Source organism: Nicotiana tomentosiformis, chromosome 7 (assembly GCF_000390325.3).
Source record: "Nicotiana tomentosiformis chromosome 7, ASM39032v3, whole genome shotgun sequence".
NCBI classification, from domain to species: Eukaryota; Viridiplantae; Streptophyta; class Magnoliopsida; order Solanales; family Solanaceae; genus Nicotiana; species Nicotiana tomentosiformis.
In genome coordinates this window covers 53628007-53644200 of record NC_090818.1, presented here as the reverse complement: position 1 = coordinate 53644200, position 16194 = coordinate 53628007, and the positions used below count along the sequence as shown (strand labels likewise).

The 16194-nt window shown below is 39.2% G+C and overlaps 2 protein-coding genes across 2 annotated transcripts; both read left to right on the top strand.

The window, feature by feature from the left end:
* Positions 1 to 6097: 6097 nt before the first annotated feature.
* On the top strand, positions 6098 to 7691 carry LOC138895619 (uncharacterized). Its single transcript, XM_070180328.1, has 3 exons — positions 6098 to 6359; positions 6939 to 7077; positions 7193 to 7691. Exons 1-3 carry the CDS (start codon positions 6098 to 6100, stop codon positions 7689 to 7691), a joined length of 900 nt encoding a protein of 299 aa, XP_070036429.1.
* A 5126-nt stretch (positions 7692 to 12817) lies between these two features.
* Positions 12818 to 14440, top strand: LOC138895618 (uncharacterized). The gene is made up of 2 exons (XM_070180327.1): positions 12818 to 13663; positions 13802 to 14440. The coding sequence occupies exons 1-2, from the start codon at positions 12818 to 12820 to the stop codon at positions 14438 to 14440; spliced, it is 1485 nt and encodes a 494-aa protein (XP_070036428.1).
* The last annotated feature ends 1754 nt before the right edge of the window (positions 14441 to 16194 follow it).

Sequence of the window (16194 nt, the reverse complement as noted above, 5' to 3'; positions counted from 1 at the left end):
AAACTTCACATAAAACCTCATTTGAGAGATTTAAAATGATACCTGCTTTTGCCCTTTTATCTATGACGACAAACTCCTCATCCGTCATTTTATCTGGCTTGTTCTCCTTTCCTTGCAATGCCAAATCTAAGACATCCTGAATTAGGATAGCTTCCATCTTTAATTTTCATATTCCGAAGTTTGCACTTCGATCAAATTTCTCAACATACGTCTTTGTTAAAGTCATATTGGCTACTGAATCAAACCCGATTAGATCCGGCTCTGATACCAATTTGTTAGGATCGAGAACCCGGGTAGTGCGGAATTTAGCCAAACAATGCTATAATGACAATAACAAAGACAATGGAAGTTGATAACAACGACAATTAAAGCATATAAAGAAGATACAAATTTAACGTAGTTCGGTCAAAGTGACCTGCGTCTACAAGCAGAGATGAACAATTTCACTATACCAATAAGAGTACAAAAGAGAGTATAAAATTAGAGTAAACACTCTAATTAATCCCAAATACCCTAAGAGAATAACCTAACAAGATCACTCCAAAGAAAGGGTTCACACAAGTGCTTCCCATACTAACTCTCATACAAAACACTATTAATAAAGGAGGAAAGTAAGAAACAAGAAATGAAGACTCAAGTCTTGTTAGTGTGTCTAAAATGAACAAATGGCCTTCCCTTTTATAGGCAAAAAAGTCTTGGCCTCTTAGGTGTAAAAGAATAGATACAACTTGTGCAAATGATATCCACCACACAATGCAATATTTTTAGTCCCAAAGAATATTGCCAACAAAGTCTACACTTTGCAAATATACTTTGCAAATATACTTATACTTATGTAAGATGGACTCCATTAGCCAAAATATTGGCCATAATTACATAAAGGTTTTTCGATCGTACGTCATTGACTCCACTTTGTATAGCTTTACTTCTTGAATTAGGATTTTCATACGCGATGTCCTCCCTATCAAAAGATATTTTTTCTGCTGAGCTGGAAAATATTCCTTAAACATCGATTTTATTTTTGTCAACTTTGCTCGATATGGCCAGTGGCGGAGCCACAAGCACTTTGTTACACCCTGTGCATCCCAAGGTGACGTATAATGAATATGAGACTTTTTAATCATGATTTAAATGAGTTTAAAGTCATAATATTGTTATATATGATGTTTGGATAGAAAATATAAAGTTTGGGAAAAATCGGATTTAAGTTGCAGAAAAACCGACTAAGAATTTGCCTTGTAACAGAGCTTTTTGAGCAATACATTTCTTGTGCTATATGAGGTTTTTTTGGGACATATTATATACCATATTGAAGATTTTAGAATGTAGTTTCCAACGCTCTTAACCGTTCGTTCATACGACATCTGGATAAAAAGATATAAGCGTCGGCAAATGGGCCAATGAGAGGGTGCCAAACTAGCACCTCTTTGACTTTTCAAAAGTTGATATATAGGTCTTAACTCGTCTCTCTCTTCATTTTTACATAGAACCCGACCACAGAACACCATAAAACCTATCCTTGAGCTCTCTAATAGTATTTCAAAGAATACTAACATCCCGGGTACGAAATCGAGAAGCGAGAGCATCAGTACGAGGTAAGTATCATTAGACCGCCTCTCTTTTTTCATTGTAGTTCGAGTTTTGTAAGGTACTTCATAGTTAAGAAAAGTCTAATTTTTGTATTTAAGTGTTTAAATATCAAGAAAGGTTGATAAATTGGTTTTCTAATATTTAGAACTCACGGGATGGTGATCGAAAGCCGTGAGTTCAATTTATTTCATTTTTAGTGGACTGTTTTGTAGTCCACTCATGTTGGCCTATTGTGCTGCTGATTTATGGAGTTTGGAAAGATGAAAGGCGTGGAGAAATGTCACATGTAGTAGGGTAGTAGGCTGGTCGCTCGTCGTTGCAATTTCAGGCTAATTGATAACGTATTGATTGGGTATGTTATGGTATATTTGGGGGTTTGGTTGTATTGAAGGTCCCGAATTGTAGTTGGATTATTTTTGAGTTGTTGATTATATTGTGTTTGTATCTCGCCTATAGTAGGCTTGAGGAAGCACTGAAATCAGGAGAAATGCTGCCCGTTTTATTTTATAATCGAGTTATCATTTGAGATACGTGATATACCACCGCCATCTAAGTTGTACACGTATTTCTTTGTTATAAGGTTGGCGCGCTAGTTGTCATAAGCTTGTTGTTGAGTTGCATTGACGACTTGAGGTATGTTAAGGCTATCCCTTCTTTCCTTTTGGCATGATCTATATGATACAAACGAAATAAGTAAGAACACAACTTTCATAAATGATTCTATTCTTAGAAGTACTAGGGTTGCCTATGTTCTGGATTCCCCATATGTCCTACTTTCATATCGGTTGTTCATGGGTCTCATGACATTCCGAGAGATCTTATTGACTTAGTTCATTATGCATTGCATCCATTTATACATGTATACTGATCCATGACCAGATGGCGTTATATACGCTTATAGTATATGTATATGGGGTATGGGGAAAGGTTATGGCGTTATATACACACCACCACCTGATCAGGTGGTATACGTTGATAATTTCGCCCACAGTGATTGAGATGATATGATGGGATGCCCTCAGAGGCTTGATGATGTTATGTACGCATATACCTATGCATGACATGACATTATAATTTTTTCATGATTCATAAAGTTATTCAGACTTAGAGGTTGAGTCATTTACTCCATGTTTCTTTCATGTCTTTTATATACTGATTTTTATGCCTTACATACTCGGTACATTATTCGTACTGACGCCCCTATTGCCTGGGGGACTGTTTTTCATGTCGCAGGTGCAGGTAGACAGGCTGACGGTCCCCCATCTTAGGATCCTTGCTCAACGAGAGTTGGTATGCTCCATTTGATCCAGAGCTATTATTGAGTTTTGGTACGATAATTTTGTATACATATGGGTATGACGAGGCCCAGTCCCATCCTTTATACAGTTTTACACTCTATTAGAGGTCTGTAGACAGTCATGTATAGTTGGATAGTATGTGGCCTTGTCGGCTCGCCCTACTGTATTCCGCATGTATATGTATATGTCCTTTGAGTATGTCTTCTCACGTATGTTATTCACGCGATTCAGCAGTTTAGGGGCAGATGTTATGCATGACCTACACTTATTTCATGTTTATATCTTATATGTATGCTTAGGGGTGTTCGGTAGGTAGAACTCGGGCACTCGTCATAGCCCATCGGTTTGGGTCGTGACAAAAGTGGTACCAGAGCAGTTTCATCCTAGGGTTGTCTATAGACCATGTCTAGTAGTGTCTTGTTTATGAGTATGTTGTGCACCACACTTATAAACAGGAGGCTGCAGGACATATAGGATGTTACCCTCCCTTCTTATCTTAGATCGTGCGATATAAGATTCATTTTCCTAACGATATGTTATGTTTTCAGCAATGCCCAAGAAGGCTAGAGCTGCCCAGAAGGGCAAGTCCGTGGATGATGAGACTATTAGTCGAGCTCCACGAGTTACCAGGGCTCAGGGAGAGTCACATAGTGAGACTCCATCTCAGACTTCACATACCCTACCCTCTCTGGAGGAGATCCGAGGGGAACCAGCTCCAGCGCCAGCCCTAGAACCCCTTGCTCCTCAGCCAGATGCACCAGGTCAGGAGATGATTGATGTTATTCAGCTATTGACTCGATTAGTGGCCGCACAGGCTTGGCGCCAAGAGGTAGGTATTGGTCATGCAGATAGGGACATCAGTGCAAGGGTTCGTGATTTCATTAATTTGGACCCTCTGATATTCACTGGAGCAGATCCAAATGAGGACTCTCAGGTATTTATCGATAGGTTGTAGAGGACTTTGAGGGTAATGAAGGCTACTGCGACCGAGTAAGTTGAGCTAGCTTCCTATAGACTTCGGGATGTTGCAGTTAATTGGTACTCTTAGGAGTTGTCCAGAGGTGAGGATACCCTTTCAGCAGTATGGCAGGAGTTTACAGAGGCTTTTCTTCGTCATTATTTGCCACCAGAGCTTAGACGGGCCAGTGTTGATTGGTTCTTGACCCTTCGGCAGGGTAATATGAGTGTCCGGGAGTACAACCTTTAGATTGATTCTTTGGCTAGGTATGCTTCTACTATTGTAGCTAAGATGGAGTATCGGGTTCACTGGTTCGTGATGGGGTTGGAGCCGCACCTGCTTAATGACTATATGTCGGTCTCACTTCAGCCATGCATAGATATTTCTCGTATTCAGGCATACGCTCAGGGTGCAAACGAGCAGAAGCAGAGGGTCGTCGATGGTGAGCATGATAGGGGCCATAGTAAAAGAGTGAGATCTTCAGGTCCTTCTAGTGAGTTTCGAGGTTATCAGTGACAGTAGTACCCAAGGTATCCAGCCCAGCCATCTGCTAGTGCACCCCTTCAGTTTGCCGGTAGGAGGTTTGATCGTTCTATATATTTAGGCCCAGTCAGAGTTCCAGGGCCTCTAGTTCAAAGTATTGGGGTGAGTCAAGTCAGATGAGGCCACCCTTACCGTAATGTGCTCAGTGTGGTAAGCAGCATGCCAGGTAGTGCCTTGTAGGGTTAAGTGTTTGTTATACTTGTGGTTATCCAGGCCACGTTATGAGATATAGTCCGACGAGAGGTGGTGCAGGTATAGTTCAGCCAGCAGGATATGTAGCCAGTTCGTCATTATCAGTACGCCCCCCCGGGCAAGGTTCACAGGCACCAGTTGGTCGTGGTAGAGGCAGAAGTGGAGCATCTAGCTCGAGCGATCCTCAGAACCGTATCTATGCCTTAGCGGGTCGACAAGATCATGAGTCATCACCTGATGTTGTTACAGGTATATTATCAGTCTTCTCATATGATGAATATGCATTGATTGATCCAGGTTCCACTTTATCGTACGTCACTCCGTTGGTTGCTAGTAAGTTTGGGATAGAACCTGAGTTGATTGAACCTTTTGAGGTATCTACACCTGTTGGGGATCTAGTGATAGCTAGACGGGTATATAAAGACTGTATGCATCCAGTGATAGTCGTTCTACAGTAGCAGACCTGATTGAGTTAGATATGGTGGAATTTAATATTACAATGGATATGGATTGGTTGGCCTCTTGTTATGCTAACGTTGATTGTAGATCAAAAATGGTTCGGTTCCAGTTTCTAGGGGAGCCAATTTTGGAGTGGAAAGGTAATACTGCATCACCAAGAGGTAGGTTTATTTCCTATCTCAAGGCAAGGAAGATGATCAGAAAGGCTTATATTTATCACTTAGTTCGGGTACAGGATATGAAAGAAGAGTCACCGACTCTTCAATCTATCCCGGTGGTTAATAATTTTCCCGATATTTTTCCCGATGAGCTTCCACGCCTTCCGCCAGAGAGGGAGATTGGGTTTGCTGTTGACACATTACCAGATACTCGGCCGATATCTATTCCTCCTTATAAAATGGCACCTGCAGAGCTGAGAGAGTTGAAAGAACAACTGAGGGATTTGCTTGAAAAAGGCTTTATCAGACCCAGTACATCACCGTGGGGAGCACCTATGTTATTTGTGAGAAAGAAAGATGGTTCCCTGTGGATGTGTATTGATTACATACAGTTGAATAAGGCGACGATCAAGAATAAGTACGCGTTCCCGAGGATTGATGATTTATTTGATCAGCTGCAGAGTGCCTGGTCTTTCTCGAAGATACACTTAAGGTCAGGGTAAAATCAGGTAAGGGTTAGAGAGAAAGATATTCTGAAGACAGCATTCAGGACCAGATATAGGCACTTTGAGTTTCGTGTTATATCGTTCGGTTTGACCAATTCCCCAGCAGTATTCATGGACTTGATGAACCGTGTGTTCAGACCCTTTCTAGATCTGTTCGTGATTGTATTTATAGATGATATTTTGGTTTATTCGCGTTCAGAGGCTGAGCATGCAAATTATTTGTGTATTGTGCTCACAGTTCTACAAGAAAGGAAGTTGTACGCAAAATTCTCCAAATGTGAATTCTGGTTGAATTCTGTAGTTTTCCTTGGACATATTATTTCAGGTGAGGATATCCGGGTTGATACACAGAACATTGAGGCAGTAAAGACTTGCCTTAGACCCACGACACCGATGGAGGTTCGTAGCTTCCTGGGTTTGGCGGGTTATTACAAGAGATTTGTAGAGGGCTTTTCTTCTCTTTCAGCACTATTGACAAAGTTTACTCAGAAGGCAACTAAGTTTCAATGGACTGATGCTTGTGAGCGGAGTTTCCAGGCATTGAAGGACATATTGACTTCAGCACCGGTTCTGACACTCCTAGAGGGTACCGATGGTTATGCTATTTATTGTGATGCTTCGTGCATTGGATTGGGTTGTGTACTGATGCAGCATGGTAAGGTTGTAGCTTATGCTTCTAGACAACTAAGAAAGCACGAGAAGAATTACCTGACCCACGATTTAGAGTTAGCCGCGGTGATTTATGCACTAAAGATGTGGAGGCACTATTTGTATGGCATTCATGTTGATATCTATACGGTTCATAAGAGCCTTCAATATATCTTCAAGCAAAATGAATTGAATTTATGCCAAAGGAGATGGTTGGAGCTACTGAAAGACTATGATGTTGATATTTTATACCATCCGGGGAAGGCGAATGTAGTAGCCGATGCCCTCAGCCGTAGATCTATGGGTAGCCTATCATATTTACAGCCAGAGAAGTGTGGGATAGCCCATGAGATTCATCATCTAGCTAGTCTTAAAGTTCGATTACTAGACTCAGGTGATACCGGAGTTACTATTCAGGACACGACAACACCCTCTTTAGTAACTGAAGTGAAGGAACGCCAACATGAGGATCCTATGCTAGCTCATTATAGAGATACATACCCTCAAAAGGAGAATACACAATTTGAGATTACATGAGATGGAGTCCTCAAATATCGAGGTCGATTATGTGTTCCTAATGTGGCAGGGTTGCGCCAGCAGGTTATGGGAGAAGCTCACTATTCTCGTTATTCTATTCATCTAGGAGCGACAAAGATGTATTATGATATCGGGGGAATATACTGGTGGGACATAATGAAGAAGGATATAGCAGAGTTTGTTGCTCAGTGACCTAATTGTCAGCAAGTTAAGATTGAGCATCAGAAACCCGGTGGATTATTGCAGACTATAGAGATTCCGACTTGGAAATGGGAAGTGATTAATATGGATTATTGTTGATAGACTTACAAAATCAGCCCATTTTCTATCTGTCGGGACTACGTATTCAGCAGAGGATTATGCAAGGCTTTACATTAAGGAGATAATACGACTTCATGGTGTCGTTATATCTATTATCTCCGATAGAGATGCTCAGTTTACAGCTAATTTCTGGAGGTCCTTCCAAAAAGGATTGGGGACTCAAGTAAGTCTTAGTACAACATTTCATCCCCAGACAGATGGTCAGGCGGAACGTACTATTCAGATAGTGGAGAATATGCTATGGGCTTGTGTGATGGACTTCAGGGGTAGCTGGGATGATCATCTTCCACTTATTGAGTTCGCATATAATAATAGTTATCATTCAAGCATACAGATGGCTCCATATGAAGCACTTTATGGACAAAAATGTAGGTCACATATCGGATGGTTCGAGGTTGGGGAAACTAAGTTAGTAGGACCAGAATTGTTACAACAGGAAGTTGAGAAGATTAAGCTTATACGGGAAAGACTTGGAGTTTAAGGTAGATGACTGGTATTCCTAAAGGTATCACCAATGAAAGACGTTATGAGATTCGGTAAGAAAGGAAAGCTTAGCCCTCGGTATATTGGACCTTATAAGATCATACGCAGAGTAGGCCAGGTAGCATATGAGTTAGACTTGCCTTCCAACCTAGAGTCAGTACATCCAGTTTTTCACGTGTCTATGCTCCGCAAGTGTATTGGAGATACTTCTAGAGTCGTTCGAGTTGACGATGTTCAGGTCGCAGAGCAACTATCATATGAGGAAGCTCCCATTGCTATACTATATAGACAAGTTCGGAGATTGAGAACTAAGGACGTAGCTTCAGTTAAAGTAATTTGGAGGAATAAGAATGTGGAGGAGATGACTTGGGAAGCTGAAGAAGACATGAAGTCTAGGTATCCTCACTTGTTTTGCATCTGGAGGAGGATCAGACTGAGACATCACAACCTTTAGGTATGTATATGGTACTTGATTCATATGTTAGTTATTGTCATTGGTCATATGAGGCCATTGGTGTTATTGATGATTTTGGCCCTATGTAGCTTTGTGTTGTTGGGTTTTCTGTCTGACAGGTTGGTAGTAGTACCATTATAGAGGAGACTCTACCAAAAATTTCTATAGATCTCTGGGAGTTTAACATTCGAGGATGAATGCTTCTAGGGGGGAAGATTGTTACACCCTGTGCGTCCCAAGGTGACGTATAATGAATATGAGACTTGTTAATCATGATGTAAATGAGTTTAAAGTCATAATATGGCTATATATGATGTTTGGATAGAAAATATAAAGTTTGAAAAAAATCGAATTTACGTTGCGGAAAAACCGACTAAGGATTTAACTTGTAATAGAGCTTTTTGAGAAATACATTTCATGTGCTATATGAGGTCTTTTTGGGATATATTATATACCAAATTGAAGGTCTTGGAATGTAGTTTCCAATGGTCTTAGAATGTAGTTTCCAATTGTCTTGGAATTTTGTTTCCAACGCTCTTAACCGTTCGTTCATACGATATTCGAAAAAAGATATAAGCGTCGGAAGGTGGGCCAATGAAAGGGTGCCAAGCTAGCACCTCTTTGACTTTTCAGAAGTTGATATATAGGTCTTAACTCGTCTATCTCTTCATTTTTACATAGAACCCGACCACAGAACACCATAAAGCCTATCCTTGAGCTCTCTAATAGTGTTTCAAAGAATACTAACATCTCGTGTACGAAATCGAGAAGCGAGAGTATCAGAACGATCCCTACGAGGTAAGTATCATTAGACCGCCTCTCTTTTTTATTTGTAGTTCGAGTTTTGTAAGGTACTTCATAGTTAAGAAATGTTTAATTTATGTATATAAGTGTTTAAATATCAAGGAATGTTTATAAATTGGTTTCCTAATATTTAGAACTCACGGGACGGTGATCGAAAGCCGTGAGTTCGATTTATTTTACTTTTAGTGGACTGTTTGCAGTCCACTCGTATTGGCCTATTGTGCTATTGATTTATAGAGTTTGGAAGGACGAAGGGCGTGGAGAAACGCCACATGTGGTAGGGTATTAGGCTGGTCGCTCGTCGTTGCAATTTCAGGCTAATTGATAACTTATTGATTGGTTATGTTATGATATATTTTGGGGTTTTGTTATATTGAAGGTCCCGAATTGTAGTTGGGTTGTTTTTGAGTTGATGATTGTATTGTGTTTGTATCTCGCCTATAATAGGCTTGAGGGAGCAGTGAAATCAGGGGAAATGCTATCTGTTTTATTTTAGAATCGAGTTATCATTTGAGATACGTGATATACCACCGCCATCTAAGTTGTACACGTATTTCTTTGTTATAGGGTTGGCGCGCTAGTTGTCATAAGCTTGTTGTTGAGTTGCATTGACGACTTAAGGTATGTTAAGGATATCCCTTCTTTCCTTTTGGCATGATCCATATGATACAAACGAAATGAGCAAGCACACAACTTTCATAAATGATTCTATTCTTAAAAGTACTATGGTTGCCTATGTTATGGATTCTCCATATGTCCTACTTTCATATCGTCTGTTCATGGGTCTCATGACATTCCGAGAGATCTTATTGACTTAGTTCATTATGCATTGCATCCATTTATACATGTATACTGACCCATGACCAGATGGCGTTATATACATGTATAGTATATGTATATGGGGTATGGGGAAAGGTTATGACATTATATACGCACCACCACCTGATCAGCTGGTATACGTTGATAATTTCGCCCACAGAAGCTGAGATGATATGATGGGATGCCCTCAGAGGCTTGATGATGTTATGTACGCATATACCTATGCATGATATGACATTTATACGCATATACATGACATTATAAGTTTTTCATGATTCACAGAGCTATTCAGACTTAAAGGTTGAGTCCTTTACTCCATGTTTCTTTCATGTCTTTTATATACTGATTTTTATGTCTTACATACTCGGTACATTATTCGTACTGACGCCCCTATTGCCTGGGGGACTGTGTTTCATGCCGTAGGTGCAGGTAGACAGGCTGACGGTCCCCTATCTTAGGATCCTTGCTCAACGAGAGTTGGTGTGCTCTATTTGATCCGGAGCTGCTATTGAATTTTGGTACGATACTTTTGTATACATATGGGTATGACGGGGCCCAGTCCCATCATTTATACAGTTTTACACTCTATTAGAGGTCTGTAGACAGTCATGTATAGTTGGATAATATGTGGCCTTGTCGGCTCGCCCTACAGTATTTCGCATGTATATGTATATATGTCTTTTGAGTATGTCTTCTCACGTCTGTTATTCACGTGATTCAGCAGTTTAGGGACAGATGTTATGCATGACCTACACTTATTTCATGTTTATATCTTAGACGTATGCTTACGGGTGTTCGATAGGTAGAACTCGGGCACTCGTCACAACCCATCGGTTTGGGTCGTGACATACTTAAGGGGTATCAACCGATACCCCTTTGTCAAAAAATTACACTGTGTAGTTAGATAATGTTTTTATAAAATATGTATATATATTATGTATTGACACCCCTTGACTTCTTGGTGAGTGTTTGACCCAAAAAACGTAAATCTTGGTTCAAATAATTAATTTTAGTTAAGTGTTGGTTAATCTTAGTTAAGAACAATATCCTTAGATCTTGTTAATCAGAAAAGGCGGTTGAATAGCATGTACGAGGGCAACAATAATTCTATGTAATAAATGCCTTTTTCTATCAAGAACAACAGTAGTGTGTATATGATTTTCAATAAATGACAATAAGTTTATTTTTTTTATATTTTGACCCCCTTTGATGAAAATTCTAGCTTCGCTACTGGATATGAGATTTACTTCTTTAATTGCCCCTCCTTGTTGAATATCTCAGCAAGTCTAATAATAGGAGCAAACGTAACATTATAAGTTAATTGCTATACCTTGAAAATTCACCACACCCCCAACATTTCAGGCTAAAAAAAACTGTACGTGATAAACTAGGAGATGCTTATGGTAAATGACAATGCGAATCAGATATTCAGATCAGCTACAATTGTAGAAATTATACAATATGACTCACTCCCACTGTGGGAAGTCACAATCACATCGTTAATTATTCTGTCCAAATGATTATCAGCACCATATTGCTGCTCCTTGACAATTAAATACACCAAGTAATTCCATTGAAGTATTTTATGTTTCGAATTTTAACAAGACTGTCACAACATAATTAATAGTTGATTAATCGAGTTACCTTTTGGGTCTCTAGTTCAACCATTTGTCTTGTGGATAAACACCCGAGCTAATGTGGGCTCAAGTTGTCATCCAGTCCTTGAAGTGTTATTCCACAAAATTGGATGGCCCAACAAGAAGTAGGAATGATGAAATTTTGGAGTCTGCTAAGTTCTAGGGATGGGCATAATAACTGAGAAATCGAAAAACTAGACAGAACCGAATTAATTTGATTATTCGATTGCTGATACGGTCTTCACTATTGAAAAATCTGTATTGGTAGAAAATAAATAATACACGTGGAATTATATGTGGCAGACAGGGCATGATACGTGGATCACTACGAAGATGACAACTGGAGTGTAATAATTAAAAGATGCACGAGTTATAAGAGGTACGAACAAATCACTCACGAGATGAAAGGACGCAGTTGCTCGAGCCTAAATTGTTCAATGAAGAGACAAGGATGAAATGAATCAAAACAATAAAAAGGAAAGATTCACGAACCTCCAATTAATGAGGAAGAAGAATCAGATCCGTTACAGAATCTTCATGGACAATTACGATCGCCAATTATAACGGTTCATTTAATGTCATTAATGCTCATAATGACTCAGACATAAAAGGAATGAAATGTTATATTTGTAAACCCCTATATAAGGGAAGAGAATTTTACTTGTAAAGGCATGTTCTGATTCTTACTGGAATATAATTATTTACTTTTGTTTTCAATCAATTATTTCCATATTTCTTGTCACGTTTATTTCCTTTCATATAATTGATAAAGTACGGAATTTTTTGGTTATCAGTAACCCGAGTTCTTCTAAAAATAGGCTTTGACCGAGAATCTTATTTTTTGGTTAAACAAATTGGTTCCGTTACCGGGAATCTGATAATCTTTTTACTTTCCAAATCGTTCTCTCTCACAACCAAATCATGTCATCTGTCAATGACAACAACCAACAGGTAGAAGGAACTCCAGTTCTATCACCTCAGGGATCTCCACGCACTTTTCGAGAAGGAACACATGAAAGATCTGCTACTCACATGAATGAACAACATGGAGATGAGCAGACCGTTGAGCGGGATGTTGTGAAACAGTTGATTGCTGAACATGTGAATAATACTCTCCAAGCTTTTGTAAGGGGACTGTCAACTGTGCCACCAACTCTTCCCCCAAATAATACTGCAACTGTGGAAATTCCACGCTCAGGGCTTGCTAATTCAGGAAGCGGGGGAACTCCCGATGAGTCACGTGATGGGAGACTAGGTAAACCAAATAATTCTAATTTATAAACTTTACTACTAACTTTGCAGAAACAGGTAAAAGAAGAAAAATGCCGCATCGAGCAAATACCTGGCGTACCACCTGTGATTAAGGGAGTGGATATCTACAAATATTCACAACAACCCTGGAAACCAAGCATGGATCCATTGCCCATTCCCAAGAAGTTCAAAATGCCTGACATCCCAAAATATGATGGAACAACCGATCCACGTGACCATGTCACTGCATTCACCACAGGAGTAAAAGGCAATAATTTAACCAAGCAGGAAATTGAGTCAGTGTTGGTCAAAATATTTGGAGAAACACTCACGAAAGGGGTGTTAACATGGTATTCTCTTTTATCTGAAAATTCTATTGACTCTTTTGCTGAGCTTGCAGATTTATTTATAAAAGCACACTCGGGGGCTCAAAAAGTTGAAAAAAGAATAGAAGATATCTTCAAAGTGAAGCAAGGAGATACAGAATTGCTAAGAGAATTTGTAGATAGATTCCAGCGTGAAAGAATGATGCTACCAAGAGTACCTGATAACTGGGCAGCCATGGCGTTCGCGAGTAATCTAAACGAAAAAAGTTCAGAAGCCACGAGGAGGCTCAAAGAAAGCTTACAAGAATTCCCTGCCACAACATGGAATGACGTATATAACAGGTATAGTACCAAGCTGCGGATTGAAGAAGACATCGTTGCTCAGTCAAAGGTTGATGAGAGAACAGGATCGAGGCGGTCAGAATCTGAAAAAGGGTCTGGTAAAAATAGGTACGAGCCTTATATGGGACCTTCCGGGCGAGACGCACGTTCCAAGCCAGAAAATATACCATCTGACCATAGATTGAGGAACAGAGACTCGGGTTCATCATCATCTAGGTTCAGAAAAGATCGAGATGTGCGTGATGGGGATACCAACGCAAATGCAAGGATTGGAGACTATAGTTTCAATATCAGTACTTTTGAGTTGGTAGCTATTTTAAGGAGTATGGGAGATAAGGTGCGATGGCAAAAGGAAATGAGATCAAACCCAAACAGAAGAAATCCAGATTTTTGGTGCGAGTTTCATAATGACCACGACCATAGAACATCAGATTGCAGACTGTTATAAGGTGAGGTAGAACATTTGTTGAAGCAGGGATACTTGAAAGACCTATTCAGCGAGAAAGGTAAACAGTCTTACATGAAAAATAGACAAGAACCTCCAAAACCTCCATCTCCAAAGAGAACAGTGAACGTGACAAGTGGGGGAGAAGAAGTCAACGGTGTAACGTACACATCTGCGAAAAAGACGGCAAAATTCACAGTAACCCACGGAAAGCGAGTTCGACAAACCTTGGAAGAAGATAGCATAACATTTGATGATGTAGATGCGGATGGCTTAATGATTCCTCATAATGATGCACTGGTAATATCTTTACTTATACATGATACTAATGTAAAACGAGTTTTTATTGATCCAGGTAGCTCCGTGAATATTATCTTATTGCGAATTGTGAACGAAATACAAATTGGCGACCAGATGATACCAAAAGCACGTTCCTTGTCTGGATTCAACAATTCAACCGTTATTACGAAGGGTGAGATAATATTAACTACATTCGCAGAAGGAGTCATCAAAGAGACGAAATTTCAAGTAATAGACACGGACATGGCCTATAATGTGATTCTTGGGAGGCTATGGATTCATGACATGAATGTTGTGCTGTCTACGTTACATCAAGTTATTAAGTTTCCTTCAAAATGGGGAATTCAACAAATTCGAGAAGATCAATAAACTTCAAAGAATATCAATTCAGTAGTGCAGTCACACAAGGAAAGCATTGATACAAATGAGGATTTTGTGGAAGACGTGGTAAATCAAATCTCATCTGAAAATGTATCAAAGCAAACTGATATAGATTCGAGACCGGATGTAATTCAAGAACCAGAGGAGAATGAAAACATCAAAACAACAATTGAGGAGCTCGAAGCTGTTGTGCTATTCGAACAATGGCCAGATCAAAAAGTTTATATTTGAGCAAAGTTGAGCCCAGGAATGAGAGGTAAGTTAGTTGAATTTTTGAAAGCTAACGCAGATTGTTTTTCTTGGTCGCATTCAGATATGACAGGTATACCTCCGGAGGTGATGACTCATAAATTAAATGAAGATCCATCATACGTGCCTGTCAAGCAAAAGAAGAAGAAGCAAGGATCATTCAAAAATCAAGTGATTCATGATGAGGTATAAAAACTCTTAAAGATCGGTTCAATATGTGAGGTAAAATATCCTAATTGGTTAGCTAATACTGTGGTAGTTCCAAAAAAGAATGGTAAATGGAGAGTTTGCGTAGATTATATTGATCTAAATAAAGCTTGTCCAAAAGATTCATTCCCTTTACCGCATTTAGATCAATTGATTGATTCTACCGCAGGTCATGAGCTATTGAGTTTTTTAGATGCGTATTCAGGTTATAATCAAATAAAAATGAACCCTTTGGATGAAGAAAAAACTTCATTTATTACGGACATGTGGACTTATTGTTATAAAGTCATGCCTTTTGGTTTGAAAAACGCTGGAGCCACATATCAAAGGTTGGTGACCAAGATGTTTCAAGAATACCTGGGAAAGACTATGGAAGTATATATTGATGATATGCTAGTCAAATCTGCACGAGCGGAAGATCATTTTCAAAATCTTTCAAATACCTTCGAGATCTTCCGCAACTATAATATGAAATTTAACCCACAAAAGTGTGCCTTCGGCGTAACTTCAGGTAAGTTCTTAGGTTTTCTTGTATCTAATAGAGATAATGAAGTAAACCCTGCACAGATCAAAGTTATTAAAGAAATTCCTGATATACTCACGAGCAAAAAAGAGGTACAAAGATTGACAGAAAGGATAGCAGATCTAGGAAGATTTATTTCTAAGTCTTCGGAGAAAAGTTTCAAATTCTTTTCAGTGCTAAAAAAGCAAAATCAGTTCGAGTGGACTAAAGAATGCCAACAAGCCCTCAAATATTTGAAGGCATACTTATCAAATCCTCCTTTGCTGGCTAAACCAAAAGATGGTGAGAGGTTGTTCGTTTACCTCACAGTTTCAGAAATGGTTGTAAGTGCAGTTTTGATACGGGAAGACAAAGGTAAACAATCTCCAATTTATTATGTCAGTAAATCTTTGTTGGATGTTGAGACTAAATATCCTCATTTAGAAAAACTTGCTTTAGCATTAGTTATGGCATCTATAAAGTTGAGACCTTACTTTCAATGTCACCCTATTTCCGTAATAACTGCTTATCCTTTAAGGAATATTTTGCATAAACAAGAATTGTTAGGTAGATTAGGCAAGAGGGCAATAGAACTCAGTGAGTATGATATCATGTACCAACCTAGAACTACAATAAAATCACAAGTTTTAGCAAATTTTGTAGCATATTTTAGCACAAAAATAGTTCCTGAAGTAGAAAAGGAATTACAAATATTCACCTGATCTAATCCCAAGTACGTGGACTCTATTTACTGATGGCTCCTCAAATATTAAAGGAGCATGTT

Coding starts and splice junctions, on each gene's coding strand:
- LOC138895619 (XM_070180328.1), top strand. CDS start 6,098: ATGGAGGTTCGTAGCTTCCTGGGTTTGGCGGGTTATTACAAGAGATTT. Junction 6,360..6,938: donor TTGTGTACTGATGCAGCATG/GTAAGGTTGTAG, acceptor CTAATGTGGCAG/GGTTGCGCCAGCAGGTTATG. Junction 7,078..7,192: donor ATAGCAGAGTTTGTTGCTCA/GTGACCTAATTG, acceptor TATTGTTGATAG/ACTTACAAAATCAGCCCATT.
- LOC138895618 (XM_070180327.1), top strand. CDS start 12,818: ATGGATCCATTGCCCATTCCCAAGAAGTTCAAAATGCCTGACATCCCA. Junction 13,664..13,801: donor TAAGGAGTATGGGAGATAAG/GTGCGATGGCAA, acceptor TTGTTGAAGCAG/GGATACTTGAAAGACCTATT.